Genomic DNA, 23,749 nt, shown 5'->3' with positions numbered 1-23,749 from the left:
TCACAGTCCTTCAGGTTTATTTTTTATTGGATAGACTATAAAAGTTGAAAACAGTGATTTAAATGGGGTTGCTGGATTTCCAGCAGACAGTCAGAGCTCCTAGAGCAGCAAGAATCAGAACAACAAGACCAGCAACTGCAGCCAGCCCCAACACCATCCAAGAGGTCCCTTCTGGATCTAGGAAGGAAAAGCAAGGAGGTGGTTATGGCCAGAGCTGGGACCTGCCACTTATCCCACCCCTTCCCTGAGCTTGCCCTACCTTTTGGGAACATCCTCAGGACTGAATGATCCTGCCAGCTGTGGATGATGAGGGGTCCAACCACAACATCTGCTTCTTTCACCAAAGGATCTGAGAGGGAGGACACATGAGTGCACACAGGCTCATGTAAACATTTGCTCTCTCAAGCCATGGATTAGCACTGAGGAGCCAACAGGTAGCGAGGCAGCTCTAGACAGCAGGTCTGACCAAGTTGCCATCACAGTGACAGAGCACAAGCAGCATGCCAAGACCTACCAGGCTGGGAGGACAGCTCTCTCCTGAAACGTCCTCCTTGCCTTCGGGAGGCAGCAGGAAGCCTCCTGGAGTGTCCAGCCAAGCCACAGCTCCTCACCTCACAGCAGGAGCAGACATCCCCGGTGCCTTCCACAGGAGTCCAGCTGGAAGAGGGCCCTGTGACCAGCCTGCCCTGCTGTAGGAGCCCCTCCCATGCCTCCTTTGGGATCTCCTAGAAGGAGCTCCAACCATCCCTGTCACCCATTCAGACCAGACAGCCAAATCCACCTTCCTGGACAGTGGCCTGCTAGATGAGAAGCCCAAGCTCTTTACCCTTGTGCAAGTTGCTATTCCAGCTACTCACAGGCTTCTGGCTTTGTCAAAGGAGCAAGCCTTGTTCAAAGGGTCTGGAGCTTGGTCAGCCAGGGAGACCTTCAGGTGGCAGGTGATAAAGATCTGGGAAGGCCACCAGAGTAGAGGCATTAGGCTATGTCATTTGCCTTTATGGCATGCACTTGGCTCTCAAGCATCCCATGCGTGAATTTGGTCTCCAATGGGACCACCACCTCCCCAGGTCAGCTCATTCCCTCCTACTTCCTTCAAGACACTTAAGTGTTTAGCTACTGGAAGTCCATCAGAACAATTGGTCAAAAGGGGAAAGCACAGTGCTTGTCTTGACCAATATCAGGGCTGGTTTTCAAAAAGCAGCCTTGGCTCAGAGGGCTGAGAGCCAGAAGCAGTAGTGAAAGGGGACTTGATTCATGTTTAGCTATGAGGCACTTGCTTAGAATTACATTCCCAGGGCAAAACTTCATTAACCTGGTCTATGGAGTGAAGCCACATCCCTATCTAGCTAAGCAGAGATCACTTGTTTTAGGAGGGATTTACCAGGTTACTGGAGTTTCCTGTGAACTTGAATGCATCTACCACAAACTGAAGCACATCTTGCCTGGGTCTTGGGGATATAAAAGTTGAGGTGGCATCATCCAGTTGCCCATCCACCAGGCATCTAGGCACAAGATATGATCAGTTTCCCCACTATTGTAGATATCCATAACCAGCACAAAGAAACATCTCTAAGTAAAGGCACAGCCAGCTCTTACCCACTGAAGTCAATGAGAGTGTACTGGGGAAAGGAGTTCCTGTCTGGGGTTGGGGTAGCCACACAGCTGTCCACAAAGAGCTTCAGAGAGGCATGGTTTTCTGCATCAACACCAGCTTGGAAGTGGAGGACCTCTCCCAGCTGAAACACATTGGAGGGTCTCTCAGCACTCCAGTCATCTGCAAGGGAAGAGGTCACCATGAGCTCTAGAGAGAAGCCAGTTGGTTCCCTTGTGCCTCACTGCTACCATTTGAGGAAGACTCCCAACAGGCATGAGGCCTAGCAGCCACCCACACAGTAAATAGGTCTCAGCCAAGCTGTCTGCTCCAGGAGTACTGGCATGACCCATAAAGCCAGTTCCCAGAGATGGAGCAATACCAGCACCAGCTGTGCTATCTAGTGAAGGCATGGCTGTCTAGGAGAGGACAGACCCAGCCCTGGGATGCTGGGCCATCAGGCCCCTCACCCAAGACTTACCCTTCATGAGGCGCAAGGAGAACGCCAATCTCTCCTCCGAGGACAGAGTGGAGTGGAATGGCACCCACGTGGGCCTGACAGCATTGCTGCTCACATTCTCCCTCCTGAAGAGAGATGCTCTTGGTTAAAGGCTCTGCAGTGGCAGGTCAGCTGCAGGGACAGCTCAGCCTCACTCCCCATCGACTCACCTTGGATAGTGGCACTCGATAGGAACCACAGCAGGGCTGGTGCGGATGATGACCAGGTTGCCAGTAGGGACTGGGTTGTAATTCAAGTTTGTGCTGTAGACTAACGCATCAGGGGTCAGCTGGGGAGAGACACACAAGTTGCACTATCAGTTGGGAGCCCTATTCCTTTGGCCACACACAGGGAGCAGCACACTCAGGCCTGGAGCTTCAGTACCAAGGCATTTCTGCTGGCACTGGACACAGGCAAGTGACATCCATCCTGTTGCAGAGACATTCCAGGCTGGGAAGCTGCTCCATGCTGCCCCAGGACTGTCTCTAGGCAGCAGCACACAGCAGAGCTGGATACAGAGGTGCTCAGGCTGATCTTTTCCCCTCAGTTTCCCTGTCCTAGTACAGGAAACAGGCAAGTCTGTCCTTTGAGATGTCACAGGCAGAGAGCAACTTTGCTTAGTGAGGATTTACTGATGGAATCTGCAGCTACTCAGCTCTGCTGGGACCTCCCCAGCAGCAGCTGTATACCCTGACCATCCTAAGCCTCTCCCAGGGAAAGAAGGACCACTTTGGATTTAGCTTTCTTTAGAGGAGCTTCATGCTGTGATCATCCTGAACTTGTCATCCTCTGCTGGCTTGCTGCAGAGGCACTCCCAGTCCTAGCTTACCTGTACTCAAGCCTGGAGTAAATAGCAACAGCAAAGGTATTCTGGAGAATTTGGACACCTCTGTGCCCGTAAGAGGAAACTTATTTTCTGTGCCTTTTCCACACCCTTCCCTGCTCACACACCAACAAAGCTGAACCCTAGATCAGATAGCATAACTGCCACCACCCTTGAAAACAGATTGAGATTTTTCCACTTCTAAGAAAGGATTTGAACATCTCCCTCACCAAGAAGTCCAACTACACCACCACCCTCTGCCAAAGCAACTTCTGCTTTGTTAGGTTTTATATCAGTGCAAATTCATCAGCAAGCAGCAGAACATTTGAGTAGCACCATAGGCCTACAGGAGCTTCAGTAGGGTTGAGCCTGCGCCTAGCAGTGTACTGATCAGTATTTACAAGGCTGGCACCCAATGAGTTTCTAGGGGTAGCTTCAGCATTGCTAGACAGAGGAAAGATGTCAGTGAAATAATACCAAGTGACCAGGGCTGAGCCAGCCTGAATTGGGATCCCATAGCCCTAGTGGAGAGAAGGCAGCACTCTCCAGTCTCATCCCTCAGACAGTTTCTGCATTGCTGCACAAGAGCAAGGGATGCAGCAGCCTGAAGCACTGAGGCTTAGGCCAAGACCCAGCTCCCCACTCCAAGGCTCCAGCCCTGGGAGACATAGTCTTACCTTGAGGATGCTGCCGCACTCGTGGAGCCCAGCCGCAAAGGTCACCGTGTTGTCCGCAGCACTCATGGATGCAGGCTGGCAGGCAGCTGGGCCCAGGGTCAGGTCTGCAGCCCTCACCAGGCGCCCCGTGCCAAAGAGGTCCCTGTGCACCGTGACCACCATCTGAGCCTCCTGGCACTGCACAGCCACGGGGTGCAGCGGAGAGGCAGCCTGGAGCTGAGAGACATCAACCCAAGCCCAGGGGGAGGGCTGGGAGAGGGCACGGGACTGCCCAAAGGAAAGATCCCCCCCATACTGCTGTATATCTGACTCCCCTCTAAAGAAGCCCCAGGGGTTGTAAGAAACCACCCCACCAAGAACCCAGCAGAACACAGCAAACTCCAGGCTGCTTCCAGGCCTCATCCTGCCTACCAGAGTCCAGCACAAAGAAACATTGCTGCCCAGGGACCTTTTGTAGCTGGCACCTCCCTGTAGCCGCTCCTACCCCAGGTGATGCTCATCACACCTCTCAGCAAGGGGAATTCACAGCAGCTGGGAGCACCCCTGTTCCCTGCTGGGAGCTCAGAAATCAATCATGATGGGCTCTAATGAGGTGCTGGAGACAGCAAGCCTCTCTGAAAGTCAAGCTTAAGACAAAGATGTCTATGGAAAGCTCAGTATTAGGTGTATCAATAGTGTTAATCAGGGGGAAATGCAGGCTGAAGCCCCGCTATGTTCAGCCCTTTCCCCTCTCCCCAGTAGTGATGGCTCCAGACTAACGGCCACACTGCAAACTGTGCCTGCCACCGTACCACTTATATCTTTCCAGTTTAAACTGAAACAAAGTCGGTCTTGGCCTGGACAGGAGATGGCTTGTGCTCTGACATAACACTTTCCCCATTGGATCTTAAACTACCCTGCAAAGGGTCTTCAGTGGCGTCACCCTTAGTTTGCACACGTGGAAAGTGCTGTCCTGAGAAGGAGGGTGCAGCTCGCGTCTCTAAGGCCCTGCAGCCTTTGAGCCCGTTGTGCAATGCAGCCCATCTGATGGGAAGGTCAGGACAGAGGTGGGCAGAAAGGAGGGCTGAGGAGAGGCTGAGCCAGGGCTCGAATCCCTCTGCCCTGACCTTGGCTGGGCTCAGTCCCTTGTCTGGTGAAGGTGAAGTGTTGACTTTGCTGTGAGGCTGACCCCAGGGTTTTTTTTTTTTTTACCTTTTTTCCTGAAAACAACCAGCTCTACAAGATCCACCGAGGGCCTTGTTCGGTGGGGTAGCTGGGGTACACAGTGGCATGGGGAGAGAGGGGTGCCAGTTTCCCAAGACAAGCTCTGTATTCAGCTGCCAAAATTTGTCCCTGTCCCAGCTCCCTCAAAGCTACAGTGATCCTCATGGAGCTGCTCATGTCAAGGGCAATTGGACATTTTCTGGGCATGAGGAATTCATGATCGGCTCTTCTCTACCAAGCAAAGACACAAAGAGTATGCTAGGAGGCTTTGAGATAACCAGAGCATCTTTGTATCGGGTAGTTATGCTCAGCCTTTATACCGGACTAGGAAATGCTTGGGGGATCATGGAACAGTTCAGTGAGGAAGGAACATGTGGAGATCACTTGGTCCAACCACTTGATCAAACTAGGGCTAATATTTAGATAAAATCAATGCTATACAAACAGCAGTCTTAATATCAAGATCTTGGCTTTTAAACTGTGCTCTGCATTTTCAAGTGGGAGAAAGGAGAGGGGAAAAGTGAGAGGCAAATGTGTATACGATAAGCAGATAGTGAAGCCCTTCCATCCTGCTGCTACCATGCCTAGTTCTGGCCTATGATCCTGCCCCTCTGACTGCTTGTTGAGCCAGTTTAACTCACTCACTTGGCACTAACCTTTTCCTGGCTGTTTTCCACCCACTGGCCAGGGACAGAAGCAAGCAGTCGAGGGAAGCAGCTGGAATGTGGTGCTTAGAAAGGAAGGGAAAGGGATGAAATTGGAGGGAGAGGACATCTCCCTTCAGCATCTGTGAGCCGTTAGAGGACACCAACAGCGACTCATGTAGCTTCAGCCAGCATGAGCACTGGGACTTTGACACCTCAGGGGTATAGCCCAGCATAGAGTGCTCAAAGAAGCTCAGGCAATGGGGACCTCACGGAAACCCCCTCTAGGGCTGAGCTCTCCCCCACCCCACACTTGGCAGCTGCCTGCAGAGCATTTCTGAGGGTTCCTGGCAAAGCCTGCATTATTCCTCACTCGAGAGACATGATGGGCCTTTTTTGCTCCAAGAAACCCATGGGAGAACACAAGCAGCTTCTGAGAGCCCCACCAAACTAAGCTGCTCTGTTCAGAGTGCAAATGAAAGGCCTGTAGATCATTTAAAACCCAGGAAAACTCTCAAAATAAGTGTCAGGAGTCACTTCAGAGAGTTGGTGAGGAACTCTTATTTCCTTCCACTGAAAGATGTTGATCTTTGGCAAAGAGGAAGAAGAGCAAATTGTAACTTGAATCAAGTGAAAGAGTAAAAAGGAAAAGAAAATTTCCTGCATGTGGAAATATTCAGAAAAGCTTGCTTAGAGAGTGCCGGGGCATGGGGCAGCCCTGGGAACTGGCACAGTAGGAGTTCAGGTTGTCTTGAGGAGACCTGAAAGGGAGGAAAGAAGAAAGCAGGAGTTCAGGCTTGCTTCTGCCAAAAGGCTAAACGGACTGGAGATAGCACTGCCGCACTTTGCGATTGCAGAGTCCGCGCTTTCCGGGGGAAAAGTGCTCTGCTGAAAAATATCCCCTCCGCAAAAAGGAACTCCTGGAGTCACAGGGAAGCAGGAGAATTTCAGCCTTCTCCCAGGCTGAATGCTGATGCCCAACTATCAGGTGAACCGTAACGAACCAGACCTAACAAACTGCCATTTCTGCTAACTACTACGCTCCGTGCCCTGGCACCAGCTCCCCTTGAATGCAGGGTGCCTCGCCTGGGGCCTGGTCCAGTCCAGCTGTGCTCAGACGCACACGTGATTATTTAGCAGTGTTGGCATCAGCCTATGAAGGAATAGTATGGTAACGAGGTGCTTGAAGTTGCGCTGGGCTGGCTGGCAGCGGAGCAGCCACGCAGATACCACCAGGGCGTGAGCAGGGCCTGTGGGCCCCGGGGCAGACTGCAGAGGAGCCGCACGCCACCAGCGACACCAAACTGCGTTTCTGCTCCTCCGAAAGGAGACTCCACACGGTGCGTCCGCACTGGCTGTTCCTCACGTGCTTCCTGACGTGTTTGCGTGATTTTAGTGAAAGGGAGGAAAATGTTTCTGCAGAAGCAGCCGTTTAACCGTTTCTGGACAGACTTGAGTCAGCAGCTTCCAGGGCAGGACTGGAGGGGGACTGGTGTTGGAAACGATTGTTACTAGAAATAATGCACAGAGCAAGCAAAAGCAGAGTGACGTGTGCCTCATCGTGGGACTCAGCGCCCTGGTCGTGTCCGAGGGGTGGCAGGAGCACCAGAGGCCCCCAGGCACCGTCTCTCCAGGGACCCCTGCCAGCCAGGCCGGACATGCCCAGAGATAAAATGTTCCCCAGGGTGTCTGGGCAATCCCTGCCTTTTTGGGTAACACAGGAAAATTTGGCATCGACCTGCCCCCTCTGCATTCCCGAGAAGGAACGGGAGCCAGAAAAAGCGACCCACTGCCATGGCACGCCGCTGAATGATCCTGCAAGCTGCATTGTGCCTTCTTGGAGGGTTATAAACCAAAGAGGAGGAAAAAAACAGCCTGTGGGGTTTAAGTGACATCCAGGGATGACCATGGCTTTAAACAGCACTCCTTGTATGGGACTTTAGGGACAGTACGGCAAGAACGTGTGTTCTGCTCCCGCTGCTGGGTAAAGGTTGGTGAGTTCATTGCTTCCCTCACACATGCAGGTCACTTTGACCAGGAGCCTTTGCAAGATTTGCAGCAAACCTTGTTCTGTGTCAGAGGACAGCTGAGGACCCTAGATTCCTGCCCCCATGTCTCCTTGCTGTGAGACTTCCCCCGAAATCCCCTTCCTGCCCTTGCTTGCGAGGCATGCCCTCTCCTGCCTCCCTGCAACGTCAGGTGCTGGGTCTGGCCCTGATGGGCACCAGACGAGACACCCACAGGCTTGTGTCAATAGCTGGCTTGGTTTGCCATGGCTGAACCAGATCATTTCCGTGCAATCCAAACCGTCTATCTGCCAGCGGGCAGGACAGCTACCCACCATGCAAAGGCAAATAATGAGCATTGTTCCCATGGGGAACACAATGCCAGGCTTTCTCGGCTGCTCCCTTAGCAAGCAGGACCTCTTGGTGCTCTCTCTTCCCTGGCCTCAAGCCCAGGCTTACCTAGCTGCAGGAGCATATCCAGGTGCCTCACGTAGCTGCTGACTCACACGGGTTTTCCAGGAAACGCTGGCAGCCTGCTGGGCGGCTGGAGGTCCCTAGGGATGGGCCTGCCTGGCAGAAGGGAGATGTCAGGCCTGCTCTGGACCCTCCCAGATCCGGGGTCTCAGCCAGCTCATGTCCCGGTTCCCTGCCTGAACTTGCAGCACTGCAGGGAGGGGCAGGCTCACCCTGACCGTCTTTTGCTCCCGCGAGGCTGGAAGAAGAGGGAGATTCCTCCCCACCCCCCGCAAACCAAATGGATTTTCTTCTGCTTCTCATCGGAGCTGTGCTGGGGGCTCAAGGGACTGCTAGGCTGTGACAGCACCCTGAGAGCGAGCAGAGAGGCCGGGCAGGGGTGAACACACTCTCCTCCAGCACCCAACACCCCACTAAGCTCCCTTCACAAGCTGTGTCCGGGATGTGGGATAGCTGGACCTCTAGGCTGTTCCAGGCTCTTTGCCCTGGCCCTTTTTACATTTCCCAGTGGGTGTTATGGGAATGGAGAGCAAAAGCACATTATTAGCAATGCACATCAAATTAAGTAAATGATTTATTTCTTCTGCATCTGAAAGCAGGCACCGGAGCCTCTACGGAAAGAGCAATGAGATTCAATCCCTGACCAAGCGATTCCCTGTCTATCTTCGAGCTTGAAAAGCAGAGGGAGAGGTAGGAAAACAATATCAGTGTGCACTCCCTTAGGAGGTTCATACCTCAGACTGGATGGACCCAAAGGTGATTTCTTTTTTTTTTGTCTCTCTCTTCAGCCCAGGTCCCCCACTCTCCAGGGTCTGCTGTCTCATGTGTTCACACTGTCCTACTTTGGGACTCGGCTCTGGGCCAGAAGGTGAATACCAGAGCATGTGAGCAGAGGGCTTGAATCTGTGCCACTTAGGCACTGAATCCTCTTGGCTGAAAGACGTGCACTGAATATGGCTGTTTTTGGTTCCTCCCACAGTGACATCGCAAATACTGGCTCACAGGAAGGCTCAGCTACTTGGGGCAACAGAGCAGCTCTGACAAGGGGAGCACGAGGGACAGCCCTCTGTCCTTGCTGTCCTGCTCACGAGAAGATGGACAAGGAATTCGGGTACCCATAAGAGGCAGGTACGCCCCCGAGCTGGGCAGACGGGGCTAAGGGGGGGCAGGACGTGCAAGGGGGGGGGACACTTATTATCAAGTTGGGGAGCAGAACTGGGTATGGATCATGCCAAAAAAGGGCCAAGAGCTCTCCTAACCCCTTCTTCCACATTCTCCCTTCTCCTCTCCCTGACCTTGACCCCTCCCAGCAAATACAGGCATCCTTTATTCCCTTGATCCTTCTAAATTAATTTCAGTACCTGCTATTTTTCCCTTCGGCTTCCAACCACATTGCCCCCTTCCCTCTTCCTCTTCTCTTCCCAAGCCCCCCAAGCCCCAAACCAGCAGAGGCGCTGTGGCAGGAGGAACCACAAGAAGCAGCATCCTTCCCCAGAAATCATGGAAAGATTTCTTCCTGTATTTGGCTTGATCCATCCAGAGGGGAAACTAAGCTACAGTGAGGCTACAGGGTGTCAAGATCAGAGCAAAGCCAGAGGATATGTCCCAGCCAACCTAGTGTCCTAAGCTCTTCACCTTAACACAAATATTTAGATGAGAGAGGAGAGCAAGAGACTGTCACATATCAAAACTCAGGTCCCTCACCCCAGGCAGCAGCAGGCAGGAAATCTTGAATGCAAAACTAGCGACATGAGCTGGTAATTTTCTCTAGGAGTTATTCCCCATAGGTGAGAGACAGAGTCCTGTACAGGACAGGTACAGACATCTTTCAACATTTTTTCTCATTCTTTATGTTTTTGGAAAATCACTGCCTGCAGGGGTCGTCTGGCATTCAACTGACTGCTGCTGGCGCTGGAAGTAGACCTTGATCTTGCTCAGGTTTCGGACCCTCTTTTCGGAGCTGTGCCGATGAGCATTGACGAGACGGCACACTCTCTGGAGCCCCTTGTTGGGGCTCTCCCTGTAGCAGGACAAGAGCTCAGAGAGGCCGATGTTGTGACTGGCCAGTGTTTGGGCTGATGGCTTGGTGAGGAGTTTCTCAGTCAGCAAGGGCTCGAGGGAGATGAAGCACTCCAGGCTGGCATGGCTGAGAATCAGCCTGGGTTGCTCAACCAGGTCAATATCCAGGACCTCAAACAGATCCTTCATAGCCTTCACGTTCTCCATGGCGCTGCAATCACTGAGCTGTCGCCAGAGATAAGTGTTGGCCAAAGTCTTCAGCTTGTAATTATCCCTCTCAGGGATCCTCTCTTTAATCAGAGGCAAAATGTCTAGGAAACCATACACAGCAGATCTGAATTCCCCTTTCTTGTCCACAAATGTCAGGGCTTTGAAGAAGGTGGGGAAGGGGAGTGACCAGAGACCAAATCCGCCCAGGATGGGCCTGTTAACGGTGTTGAGGTGGCAAAACAGATTCCTCAGGCCAACCTCACAGACAGCATTTCTGGCCATCAAGGTGGATAAACATTTCACTGGCTGAATCAGGATCGGGAAAATTTTCTCTTTGTCTACCACCGCCACTTGAATGATTCCATTTTCTGGGGAAGATGGGAGGAAGGAAGAGAAGATGAGAGAGGGAGGAAAGGCAGAATTAGTCTCTTACTCAGAAGGAAAATAAAACATTGACTGAGTTGCTCAGCCTCTAAAGGCCTTCACCATCAGTAGCAGCTAGGGGATGGATTTATTGTTTCTTCTACCTCCATTCTCCCTCACTCAGTCACACCCTTAGCTTCCATCACTTAGCAGCCTTCAGTAGTACACTTCCCATGCACCTCAACACCTCCTGCATTGAGATTATTCCCCCCACCAGGCACATGAGAGCTCTTGCTGCTATCTGAGGGTGGACTAAGGAGGCGCTTGAAAAATAAAATCCACCTTGACCAAAAGAGATTGGCCGATGGGAAAGGGAACTTGGGATCCCATACTGTCATGCGTAAAAAGCAACAGCCCAAGGGCTGCTCAACTGTCTGAGCAATCTCACAGAAATCTTCCCATGGCCCTGTAGGAATCATGTTCCTCCCAGCTCTCCAGCTCTCCAGAAACTCTAAGGCAAGGACTCTTGGGGTCTCAGGAGAATGGCCTCTCCCTTACAAAGCCAAGGTTGTGGTGGAAGTGCCTGGACTTCACAAAAGAGACATTGCCAGATGTGGGGATCTGAGCCTGCTCCAATACAGGATGCTCTTTGCAAATGGGAGACATTAACACTTAGGATCTTACTCAAAATCTTTACATCAAAGAACAGCAGGGATCCTTGTCTAGAGTCAAGTGTGGTATGGTTGCTGATGGTAATGCCCAGGCAGTCTTCACTGATGCTCTCATCGAGTGTGCTGTTGAGTTCATCTAGCAGATTGGGGTCCTGGAAGAGGAAACAATTTGCTCTTGTTGAAGTGTACAAGAAGTGTCAGAGTAGCAGCTCTGGGAACTCGTGTCCTGGAGGTCTAGCAGGGCACTTCAAGAAGAACACTACTGAAATGCAGGCTTAGATAGGCTCACGGAGATGAAAAGGGTTAGATAAGAAGAATGGTCCCCTCTGTTGGCCCTTCTCTATCTCCCAATAACAGTTCAGCTCTTGCCCCAGCAGCAAAAGCAACGTGTGCACTGGGAAGCCATCAGTGTAACTGGATGCAGTGGGAACACTGCAGGGATACAACAGAGGCCAGCCTGAAAAATCCAGGCTGGCTTTGGGGACTGCTGTGGTCATCATGCTCCGGGCATGGTTTCAGTCTATGCACCTCTTCAGATGATGCCTGAGTATGGCCTGGCACTGAGCATGGGCCAGAGACTGTTTGCAGTAGGCAGCATAGACCAGGCCACACTGTTCAGGGCAAGGGGGAAGAGGCTGTCCATGAAGACATAAGCCAAGCTACGCCCTCATTCCCCCAGACTCGCCTGTGTTATTAACAGGTTCTGTCTCTGACACAGTAAAATGGAGCTAGCAGACCTACCCAAGCACATCGGTGTGTGGAAGGTTACCAAAGTTTAGGAATCTATTTCAATTACCTGCTAGAGGACTTAAGATATAATAAGCCCTTCTAGTTGGTCATGAAGACTTGTGCCCTCCAGCACTGCAAAACAAAGTGACATACATACCCCAAAGACAGCCTCTACAGCAGGCAGACCACTACTGGGATGGCCCACTTGGATCATTCCTGACTGGCTTTCTGCTCAAAATTGAAAGAAAAGCTGGGACTACCTCCAGGCAAGCCAGCATCTGTCCTCTGGCTGTGAGCCAAGACAAACAGCAGTCAGGCCAGGAAGCTGCTCATTTCTATAATCTCTTCTGAAGAGCTGTAGAGCTTTCAGTGGTGCAGCGTTGTGGGAACTGCTCAGAAGTAACAGAGAAAACCCAGCCTTTCACAGCCTTGACGACAAGGTGAGATTTTGGACTGCCTCCCCATGCTGGCTTTCATTTTGGCTGCTCACCACCTTGTCTTCACCAGTATGGTATCTACCAAGATTCACATGCTACTGGGAGGCCCAGTTCTCCCAGAAGTCAAAGGGAACTGGAGGGAATTTACAAAAGTATTTCACCACTCAGGAAGGATTTTCAGAAATTCCTTTCCAGGCTCTGAGGGGAACTCTGGAACAGTCCTGGAGCTCAGGGAGCACCAAGTGGTCCTGTCCTCATGGTGAATCCTGGGCTTAAACACTAAACACTGAGGGGGCCAGGCACCAAAAGTCCTTTTTTTTTTTTCTGCATGAGAAGGAGGCTGAACTTGTTGCCCATCCTCTGCCCTGTCAGCCACAAGGTAGCTAGCTGCACTCACCGACTCCTCATCGCTGCTGTCCTCTTCAAAACTGTCCAAGCAGAAAATATCGTTATCTGCCAAGGTAGGAAAGACTCGTCATATTTCAGATGCACCTCTGGGTCTGTCTGCCTTTGCAGTAAGTGCTGGGTGGAGGGGTCTGATGGCCCCTGCAATCTGCATCACTAGCCATGCTGAGAGGTGGCTCCGGATGGCCAGGAATGAGGATGGGGAGCAAGTAGGCCCCTGCCCTCAGTGCCCACCTGGAAAAGGATTGATCCCCTCTAAGTCACAGATACGCAGTATCCACTGGGTGAGATCTGTGAATGAAGTCTGATTCACTAGCAATCACTGTTGAACTTCTTGTCACTCAAGATGATATGCTGGGATGTAACTATCCTCTGGTGAAATTTATCTGTGGGGATGCTGCTCACTGCCCTGCTTTGATGCTTTCCCCTGAAAAATCTACCCATGGCTTCCTTGCTTTAGAAATGAAGAGCAAGAAAGCATTGCCAAGCCTGAACAAATGCTGCTTACCTAAATCATGCAGCCCACCACTGCCATTTTCCACGTCTTCCAATAGGCTATCTTCCTTGGTGGTTTGAGTCATGGCAGACACTGGATAGCTGGTTCCAGGCTGATCCAAGGAGTTTTGTCTCTGCAGGACTCCTGATTTCATCCGTTCAAAGTCATTGTCTTCAACCCTCATCACCTTCACTGGTGATGGCAGGATATCTGCATTTTGAACATTTTTCCTCTTCACAGGAGTGGATGCAGCGATGACCTAACCATGTAAAACAGAGCCAGTGAGAGCAGCCCTATGTGGTCTGCCTAGGTGTGAGCTTTGAGCATGCTTACAGCAGTAGTGGGAGGGGGCTGGGACCTCCTGACCTGGCTAGGGTGGTCTCCACCACAACACCCTCCATAGTCGGGTAACAAACTCAAAGGAGGCTGCATGAGGGCAGCTTACTTGGGTGAGCAAACAGCTCCAATTTCTGGGCACTGCTCCATCATGCCCAATATATCAGTCTGAGACTGTGATACGACCCACGTGAGGACCAAGGGAGGGGACAGGGCAGGGAGCAGAGAGGTGTGATTGAGGAGTGGGGGATGTCAGGGTGGGAGACTGGCATTTAGAGATGTGTGGGGGGAGTCCTGGGCTTGAGAGAGGGCTTGGGGAGGAGGTGAGATGGGGCAAAGCACGGGTTTCCTATTTTGGGGAGATAGAGGGCATGTAATGGTAGTGAGGGAAGGTGAGAGGCATGGGTTAGAGATCGAGAGCTGGCTGGGCAACGGGGAAGTTTGTCCTTCCTAGAATAACTTAGTGCTGTCAGTGCCCCAGAGTATTTAGGTAGTCTTCCAGCTGGTTTCCCACACTGGTTTGCACTCTGCCCAAAGCAAGTGCTGTTTACCCACATGGTCTCTTCTACTTGAGGGCCACCAAACACCACTTCCTTCTTCCTGGCATGAAGCCTCTCCTGGCCCCGGCTCTCACAGGCCGTGGACACGCCAGCCATCCTGGGCAAGGCACCCTTCCTGCCCAACAGTGGCCAGGAACTGTCCGTGTTGCCAAACAGCCATCAAGAAGAAAGGTGCCTTGTTATGGCTGGGAACCTCCCCTCCCTGAGCTTGGAGAATAAATCACCTTTATCTTGTCATTTAAGCCTTAAGGTTCCCAGAGACAAAAATGCTCCCGTTGCTGGCATGTTTGCTCTCTGTATTGCTTGCAGACAGGGCTAGGCCCATTCTCCAGTCCAGGCTTGCTCCCCAGCAGGGGTGGCCGAGGACAGGCTGCATGAGCTCTGCACAGGGGCAGTCTGGTGGACCCAGCTCTGCTCCTGCCACCCAGAGACATCAGGCCTGCCTGGCTAATGCACCATCATTTTGCCATTCCTCCAGCCTGTGCCTGGATCCTCCTGAATTACCAGATTGACTAATGTCTGACCCCCTCCAGAAGATACAAGAGGAGAGCAGTCATACCCTTCTGTGGTGGCTCAGAAGAAAGTTTTATCCTAGGCAAAGGCAGGCAGGACTGATGCTAGACACAACTCCTTCATGTACCACAGCAAAAGAGGAGAGAGCTTGCCTTAGGCATCTTAGACCCTGGGTCACTTCTGCTCAAGGTAGGCCTCTGCCCTTCTGGAGTGCAAAGATGTGTTTGGAGACATCAGCCACATCAGATCCAGTCACAGGATCTCTCTCCCACCAGCCCTGGCTGCGGATGTATAACAGGATGTGTAACAGCCCCTGCTTTCTGTTCAGCACAGGGCAAGGTGCAGCCTGACAAGCCACGTCAGGAAACGATTTGCATGCCAATGTGCCCATGATGTCTTTAAAATACATGTGGTGGCATGTCTCACATTGTGAGGTTTGGCTGCACCTTAGCCAGAAAGGTACCTGCAAGGGGCAAAGTTTGCCATGCCAGTATGGGCACTGGAGCTGGTTCTGCAGCCTTACTCCTAGAGACAGCCCAGGTCAAGGGCTGGGGTGCAGCAGCTAGCTGAGTGAGCCTGGGACCTCATCTGGAGCTCATATGACCCCTTTCAAAACAAAACACGAGGAGGAGCCTGGAAAGCAGCAATCAACCCCACCCAATCAAGCAAAGGATCTTGTGCTTGCAAGGGCAGGAAGCTAGCCCTGAAATCTTGCCAGATAACCCCGCAACACAAAATTTCCAGAGAAAAACAAGTAGAAACCACGTCTCACCTGCTGGGAGTTTTCTGTGGCTTGAGCAGAGGCAGCTCCTGGAAGAACAAAAATACAATGAATTAAGAAGAGGGAAAGCAGCATTAGAGACCTCTGAGAGTACCAAGTGCCAGCCTTGCTACTGTATTTTGAACGAGCTGACATAAAAGTGCTCCACAGAAGATGCTGATATTCACACATTGGGAAACTGAGGCACAGCCTTACACGGCATGACTTGACACAAGCAGAATCAGGCAGGCAGGGGGTGAAGTGGGGTCTCCGGCACGCCGGTGCGCACAGACATAGCAGTGGCAGCCAACTCACAGACGGTGTGAATGTGGCTCCTGTGCCAGGGTTATGTCACATCACCAGCTCCAGGGCTGTGCGGTCACGGGAGGTAGCCCAAAGTCCCACTTGCAGATGCTGCTGAGGCCAAAACCAAGCAATTGCACTAGGACCCAGCTGCCAGCCTACCCACTTCCCGTCAGCACTCCTCCTCTGCTCTCCGAGGAGCTGGGGGCATGGCACTCGGCCATGCGAATATTTCAGTGTGCAGCTCACCAGGCCAGAGCAGAGAGCTGGCTACTTAACGTGCTGCTCCTTGCAGCTCTGCATCCCACTACTTCCAGCTAAGTACTACCTGGACAAGGACCTGTTAATGAGAAATGTGTCAGATCCCCAAGAAATGCCTCTGGAGCCACATTTTTATAGTGCTTAGGTCTCCTTCTCTCCTAATTTCTCACACTCTTCCCTCATGAACCTCCTGCAGTGGGGCTATTTGCTCACATGGGCTTGCCACGCTGAAATCTGTGGCACGCCAGTCCAGCATCAGACCCTGGGAGCTACTAGTTCCCTCTCCCATCCTTGTACTAAAGACTCCTTTCACAAAGCTCTCCCATATGGGTTTGCCGCTTACAGAACCTCCCTCCTGCCCTTCTCAGGCCCGTAAGCTGACCGGGCAGGGCACATAATGCTCGGGAGGAAAACAAAATTAGTAGCATCGTGCTGTTCCTGAGCTAATTATCATACTTCAATGGCAAGGACTCACTGGGTGGGACAGTACCACACTACCAAACCCAGCTCATGTCTCCAGGGAGCCCTGCCCTCTCTAGGCTCCCTCACAGCTGGCTCTGGGGCTGCCGCCGCTGCACCAGGTTTACGGGCAAGAAGCAGTGCTCAGAGTTTGGCACTATTGCACCTGTTTCAGCCCTTCACAGGGAGCAGAGCACAATCTGGGAAGCTCTCAGCCCAACCACATTCCCTGGACAGCCCACCTCAGGAGGGCCCTTTCCAGGCTCTGACACCAGCAAAAGACACATTCGCTCTTCAGTCCAAGAGGGGTTTATTGGTATAGCAAGGTTTGCACAGGCAAGGTGGAGAGCCAGGTCCCTACCGGGACCTTAAATGGATTTTCAAAGCAGCTGCAGCCCATTGCAAACCATGCAGGGGTGGGAGGGCCTGGTCTGTGGCTGGCTGTCCTTGCAGAGCACTGCAGAATCGATGGCAGGTTCCTCCCTGCGCAGGACACTCATTCCCATCTCTCTCCCAGGGTCACAGACAGGGTCTCCCTCTATGCTCTCCAGTCATACCTCTCTTCTAGATCCTACTGCTTCCCATCAGAGACCTTGCCTACAGAAATGGGGTGGATGGAGCCTGGCTTCCCAAGGCCAGCATCCCTCATTCAGGATATGTAACACAGGCCCATGAGCAACCACCTCTGGTCGTCCGGACACCCTGGAACAGCAGCAAAGGGAGCTTCACTTCCTCCTTTTCCGAAGGCTGGCGGTGGACCCAGAGCTACGTTTGCCTCTGGTGGAGTGCCCTGATCGGGGGCATTCACCCTCTAAGGTCTCAGCTGAAGCTGTGTTGGGGGGCACAGAGTACACTGGGCTGGCAGGGGGGTCAGCAGCATTGGGAGGGCAGGAAGGAGGGTGTCTCCTAGGGGAAGAGGCCATGGGAGCTGTTGGGAACAGCGACTCATTGTGCTGTGAGGTGCTAGGAAGGAATAACTCCAGTATATTGGAGTCCAGCGATAGCCAGTCTGTGTCCGCAGTCACGGGCTGCCCCGGGCTGGGCACGGCTGGGGCAGGCTGCTGCTTGGACTGCAACACGCTCTGCAGCAAGGGCCCCATGGCAGAGGCAATAGTATCCAGGGAGCAGGACATGGCCCTGACCCCACGTGCCATGGACAGCAGGTGCCTATTGGCCCTTTGCTGAGCTTGCAGGAGGTGATTGCTTGCCTTCAGGAGCTCATCTGCCTGCTGTACATTTGACCTGGCCCAGGCGCCGAAATCTTCCTGAAGGGAGACCAGAGAGTCTTGGACATTCCTGGCAATAGGCGCAGTGTCCCCATGGGCACTGACAGGTGACCCAGAGTCATCCTCCATTTCCTCGTTCCTTTGCCTAGCAAGGTCTGGAGAGATGGGTTGGGCTGGGGACGCATCCCCTCCTCGTCCTGGACACACATGTCCTCTGCTGCTGGAGGGATCTGATATGGGTGCCCGGGGCTGCTCGTGGCCATGGGCAGGGAGCCCTGCAGGGACACATCTGTGCAGCTGGGTCTGCTTCCAAGGAGACTGAAGCTCAAGGTTGAGTATCGGGGTGCTTGCCTCTTCACACAGAGAGTCATGTTGGGGAGCAGAGGAACCTGTCACAGGGGAGGGGAGGGGAAGGGAACAGGAAGGAAGAATCAGGACTTGGAGGACAATTTTTCCAGGCAATCTCAGTGTGGTCGAGGGAGAGGATGAAGGGACAATGCTTACAAAGTGGTGGAGACCCAAGGAGTGGGGAGATTTGCAGCTTGTCCCCAGAAAACCCCAAGCTCCATCCAGGAGATCACTCCTGGTCTCTTCTGGGATGGTCTGTGACCCATAAGCTTGCCCTGGGAAGCTCAGTGGTGGAAGCCCATAGTAGGCCAAGGAAGACTCTGGTAGCAGTCAGGTCTGAATTGAACTGACCCCGACAGCAGCAGGGGGATGGAGCAGAAGACCTCTCAGAGTCCCTTCCTCTTGTTTCTTTTTTTCCCCATTTGCTGGAAGGATGCTACCACAAGCTCCCCAAGCCAGCCTCTCTACCGTCCCCGGCTCTTCCAACACACGAGTAACCAGATTCTCTTCACATATCAAGGATGCAAAAGCCTTCACCACTCCCACACCACCAGCATCTCTTCCACAGCACTGCTGCTGAAGAGCTGTGAAAACACTTGGCCAAACATTGCATCAGTCACAGACCACTCGCCAGCCCTGTTGGGGATTGCTCCCTGGAAGTGTTTCACCTTCCCAGTTGGATATGCAATCTCAAAGCAGTAATCAACAAACCAAAATGGGAATTGTCCCAGATGCTCCATCATTGTGGACAGCCCAAGTTTAGCAAATATAAATCTTTTTTAAAGTGCTCACCCAGCTCTTGTGAATGTCTGCTGGAGGTCTGAGAAGCAAGAAGTGATTAGTGGATCGTAGGACACTAAAGCTTGGAGGATAGTTCTGACCTCTACGGGACCTGCACGTGTCACTGGATTGAACATTTCTCAGAGATGATGTGGAGTGAGTCCAATCTTTCCACCCATTTTCTCCTTCCAAATGCCAATCTCTCTGTGAGCCAATACTCCTTCTCCAGACACTCTGCATCCCAGATGTCATTCCCCTCCCTTATTTTTTAATCCACTGCAAAGTTCAAGCCTGAGCAATTTACCATGTTCTCTCCCATCACAATTGTATTTGGGGACCGACGTCCCCCACAGGAGCAAGAGATAACCAGTGCTTTAGAAGGGATGAAAACAGCAACTGCATCCTAGTCCTTGGGGGAAGGAAAGGGGGTCTGTGCCCCTGAGCAAAGGCGGGAATCGCAGGTGCACCAAGTAGCCACATGAAAGGAGACTTGAAACCCATGGAGAATATGGCCAAACCAGTGCTTATAACCTTCCTCTCCGCTTTCAGTCCCCCACCAGTCCCTCTGGTTGAGGATCTCCTTACCTGTCTGCCCCATCACTCGCTCCGCCAGTGCCTGGAGCCTGTCTCTGCACTCGGCAAAGTCCCTGGTGGCCTGCACTTGGCCCCCGGCCGCCGTGGGCTGCAGCCTCCGCAGCTCCTCCAGGGAGTCCTTGATGAAGGGCTGCATGTCCATCACCTCCTGCTCCGTGGCATAGAGGCTCATCTTCTCCACCAGCCGCTCGCCGGCCTCCATGCGCCGCAGCACGCCCTCCACACGCCGCAGCTCCCCTGCCAGCTCCCGGCGGCCCTGCTCCCGCCGCGTCTCCACCAGCCCCAGCAGCTCCTCTTCCTCCTGCCGGATCAGCCGCACCAGCTGCTCCACGCGCTGCTGGATCTGCTCCCGGGTCTCTCTGCTCACCTGCTCCAGGTGGGCCACCTCGTCCTGCAGGGCCTTGTAGGCATCTTCGAAGCCACTTTTCCTCTGCTTCAGCTCCCGGCTCATGGTGCTCAGCTCCTCCTGCCTCAGCTGGATCTCGGTGTTGATATCACAGTGCTGGCCCACGTGCTTGCCCTCCAGCAGGGCACAGACACAGCAGACAGGCTTGCAGCACTTTTTGCAGTAGATGCTGTGAGGCCAAGCACAGGCAGAGCAGTGATTTAGACCATGCACACTCATACTCTCATTGCAACTCATTCATTTAAGCATGATCGAATGTGAGTAAATTACCACCGTGGGCCAGGCATTTGCTCTTATCCTATCCCAATCGCAAAAAAGCACGTTTTCAGTTGAACCACTTCCACAGGGTTTCTACTCCTCTTTTGGACTGGCAGAAGTGTTCACCTAACCAGTTACTACAGTGCAGCAGACTGGTACTAACTCATTGGGTACCTTGTTCTGCAGTCACAGGAATATCCCTAACAGAAAATGAGAATCTTAAAGGAGGTCTGGACAGTGAAGCCTTGTTTCAGGCAGAGACCAGGCATAATGTTCCCCATCTGATTTGGTTTCCTAAAGAGGAACTTGCTCCCATTTCTTTTCCAGGCCTGTGCAATGACTTCTGTCCAGTTCTGTTTTTAATGAGAATACTGCTTAAGTCCTAGCTTAGAAACCAATTTGGTTCTCCTTCCCAGGGACCAATACCCATCTTCTCTGTCTGTAAAACAACTATTGTAGATCTTTATCTATGCACTGCAGGGGCAGTAAAGAGGTGAATTCTGTGCACTTCCAAGGGTATTTATTGGGTATATGTATAAGAATATAAGACCAAGGAGTATTTTATCTCCACAAGATGCCTAGGACAAGAATATAAGAAATGGAGAAGGTAGATTTTCATCCATCCCCAATAGACGTCCTGTTAGTCTTGGCAACTGGTGGGCTACAGACATCCTGAGGCAGATACTGCATCTGGTGTGTCATGGCTAGTAGTCAGTGCTGGCCTCTACGGCCTGCTCCAGCCTCTTCCTGCTCTCCTTTGGACTTTCCCTTGAGAGCACCTGAATCTGACTCTGCGTCACACTCCAATTCTGGTCTGGTCCCAGCTACTTCCAATCCTCCTTTCCTGCTCTGGAACCCACTAGTCTTTACTTCCCATCCCTCTTCTCCATTACATGGTGACCCAGCTGGTGACAATCGGGGCAGCAGAGGGACAGAGCCACCCTGCTCACACCTACCATGGAGCAAGCCCGAAGATTTTTCTTTCTTTGTCTTTCAAATTTCCCCCCATATATGTTGCAAATATTCCCCTGCCTTTGGCTGCATCGCAAAAAGAAACCATCCCCAGCCAGGAAGTTTACCTTAATGTCTGGCTCTTGTGAGTCACGTTGGAGCAGGATAAGTTACTAGCCTTCCTGGTACCCTTAAGAAAGTCCCTAGCTGACCCTGCCCTGACATCCGTCACCCTCTTGGCTTTGTGGCTGTCCCTCTTCAGATATCTCTGGTGGGCCTCAAAGCACTTTATGCACAGGAACTCCTCACACTCGAAGCACCAGAACTCGCCCTCTCTCTTGCAGTTGTTGCAAAACAAGTCAACTCTGGCAACGATCTTCTTGTAGATGCTCAGCCTGGCCTGCAGGCTGGTGAACAGCAGGTTGTCCCGGTCGGGGATGCCGCTGGCCTGCGGGATGGCGGTCTGGCAGATGGGGCACTGGCCAATGGGCTTGTTTTCACTGAGGCAGCCGAGGCACAAAGTGTGGAGGCAGGTGAGGAGCTTGAGGTTGGGTGATTCCTGCTGGCAGCCCTCGCAGAGCACGAACTGGAATTCATCTTCTAGCAGCTTGGGGAGCAGAGAAGGAGAGAGGGAAGGAAAAAGAGCCACAGATGTGAGTGCTGGGGAGGGAACAGTGCTTTTAAGAGCTCCTGAAACACATACTGTGGAGGGAGGTGACCTGCAAGATCTGTTCAGACCCTGCTGAGCAATCAGTGAGCAACCATTTCCAAACAGGGATGCACAGGCCCCATAAGCAGTCCAGAGCTGGCTCACGCAATGCAAGAGGCTTGGCTGGACAGGGCCCTGCTAAGTGTTTCCTCTCCTCTAGCAAAGTGGGCACTGATCCCAACCTGGCAGCCTCACAGAAGACGGACCTCAACCCTGGCCCTGGGGCCATGGGGCAGAGGAAGACAGGGCTCCAGAAGGGCAGTGGCAGCGGTTCCTGCCCCCAGGGCTGCAGGAGGGGCAGAGCAGAGGATAAGGGGTGATGCAGCTGTGGAGGGACCATCTAAGACACCCTCTGGACGATACCCTCACAGGACTGAAACCAGAGCACATCCATCCTGCCATCTGCCTCCCCTACTCACTGTCCCGCTAGGCCCATCCCTCTGGCTTCTTGCCTCCCTCCGTCTCTCCGGGACATCTGTGCTTCCTACTTTCCCAGCCTATACCCTGCTCCCTGCAGGGCTTGGAGGTGAACTTGAGACCAGCCTTTCCTCCCCGCAGGGATCTGGTTCAGTGCCTCGCACCTGCTGGGCCGAGGGAGGGCATGGGTGGGCACTGGTGCCAGGCTGCCCTGCAGGCACTGAAGCTCTTATCCCTATCGCCTCGGTCAGGAAGAGACGCTTGGGGGCACAGGAGAAAATGACTGAGAGTCCTGCAGTCTTTCTACCAGGATGGAGACTTCCTAGTGCCCCACACACCTCCTCCACCGCCCAGCACGTGTTGGAGGGGAAGGTAGCATTGACTGTGCCGCAAGAGCCACGTTGGGGCTCAGGCCCATAGCCACCTCCTTCACCAGCGTCCCCACACCTTCCTCCCATCCTTTCCCGGCTCCGCGCTCCTCCTTCAGCCCTCTGGCGAACTCTGACACCCTCCCTTGCCCCCAGGCCCTCTGCAGAAGCCCCACCACTTCTTACCCACCTGCCTTCTCCCCCCAAAATCCAGGCACCTTGGACAGTGCCTGACCCTGCCCAGGAGCTTACCTGGGTCTCGCACTCCGAGCTCTGCTGGCTTGCGGGGGCTTTCGCAGCCATGGGCAGGCGTGGGAAGCGCTGGTGGCCCTCCGCTTGCTGGCCAGGCGTCCCCTCAGCTTCTTCTGCTTCGGAGTTTCGTTTTCTTCTGCCCTGGAAGTAACTCCACCTTCGAGCCGGGGCTGCCAGCTGCGCAGAGCCCTCTTGTGATGGCTCCTAGCCCTGACGCAGCGGCAGCTCTGTGGACCGCAGGAATGCAGCTCGGCCCCCGCTAGCCAGAAGGGTTTCTGTTTCTTTTCCTCTCTCTCCTTCTGTGAGGAGAAAGGGCCCAGATTGGATGGGCTTGGACCTAGGTCTGGGCACAACCCCCCCAGCACTTCTCAAAGAGCCAAATCATAGAGAAAATGCAGGGCTGTAATGCAGGGCCCCACTTCCCTGTCCCGCTTCGGGGTGGCTGAAGGGCAAGAGCTGGGATGGGCAGGCACATGGCAGTGCTAGAGAGGACTCTGCTTCTTCCCAGCAGCTCACCCCGGAGGGGACAGCTCTGCCCCGTGTGCAGGTGCGATTGTCCCCCCTCGGGAGAGCATTTTCCTGCCCCGTTTGTCCTGGGCGCCTGGCTTTGGCCACTGGATCGTCTGTGCTCTGTGTGCCCCCCCAGCACTGCGTCAGCCCCAGGGAGTTACATCTCAGCCTGGGCCTGCCTGCAGCTGCAAGGGGACCCCCATGGAAGTGGGACTGCCCTTGAGGCCTTGCCCGGACTGTCAAGCCCAGGGGGAGATAGGGCACGATGGGGGTGGCACTGCCACCTCTGCGGGCAGCACCATTCTGCACAGGATGCCTGTCCCCGGGGATGGGGATGGCTCTGCGCAAAACCTGCAGCATCTCAGATGCAGCTCCAGCTCCTTCATCTTGGGGCTTTTGAGAGACTAGAAAGCATCTGCCTGTCAAATTCCCAGGGTCTAGCTCAGCTATCTGGGCTGGCGTAACTCTTAGAGGGAAAGGGAGTGAAGGAA

The 23,749-nt window shown here is 53.3% G+C and overlaps 2 protein-coding genes across 3 annotated transcripts; both read right to left on the bottom strand.

Moving 5' to 3' along the window:
* On the bottom strand, positions 1-8,405 carry LOC112992233 (zona pellucida sperm-binding protein 3). The gene is made up of 9 exons (XM_026115170.2): positions 3,591-8,405; positions 2,261-2,379; positions 2,073-2,176; positions 1,597-1,774; positions 1,382-1,502; positions 858-949; positions 515-657; positions 260-349; positions 1-177 (listed from the first exon to the last, which is right to left on the bottom strand). Exons 1-9 carry the CDS (start codon positions 3,990-3,992, stop codon positions 59-61), a joined length of 1,368 nt encoding a protein of 455 aa, XP_025970955.1. The 5' UTR covers positions 3,993-8,405; the 3' UTR covers positions 1-58.
* Positions 8,406-8,473: 68 nt separating this feature from the next.
* Positions 8,474-22,950, bottom strand: LOC112992206 (protein PML-like). Of its 2 annotated transcripts, XM_026115140.2 has the most exons (8): positions 22,749-22,950; positions 21,131-21,609; positions 19,379-19,962; positions 15,429-15,466; positions 13,260-13,506; positions 12,744-12,799; positions 11,194-11,332; positions 8,474-10,514 (listed from the first exon to the last, which is right to left on the bottom strand). In XM_026115140.2, exons 1-8 carry the CDS (start codon positions 22,797-22,799, stop codon positions 9,766-9,768), a joined length of 2,343 nt encoding a protein of 780 aa, XP_025970925.2. In that variant the 5' UTR covers positions 22,800-22,950; the 3' UTR covers positions 8,474-9,765. The 2 variants fall into 2 exon arrangements, with proteins under 2 accessions (XP_025970925.2, XP_064373692.1); XM_064517622.1 differs by lacking the exons at positions 8,474-10,514; positions 11,194-11,332; positions 12,744-12,799; positions 13,260-13,506; positions 15,429-15,466 and adding an exon at positions 16,752-18,054 and having other exon boundaries at positions 22,749-22,939.
* Between the last annotated feature and the right edge of the window lie 799 nt (positions 22,951-23,749).

Source organism: Dromaius novaehollandiae, chromosome 10 (assembly GCF_036370855.1).
Source record: "Dromaius novaehollandiae isolate bDroNov1 chromosome 10, bDroNov1.hap1, whole genome shotgun sequence".
NCBI classification, from domain to species: domain Eukaryota; kingdom Metazoa; phylum Chordata; class Aves; order Casuariiformes; family Dromaiidae; genus Dromaius; species Dromaius novaehollandiae.
The sequence above is the reverse complement of the archived record's forward strand: the minus strand, read 5'-3'. Positions and strand labels throughout refer to the sequence as shown.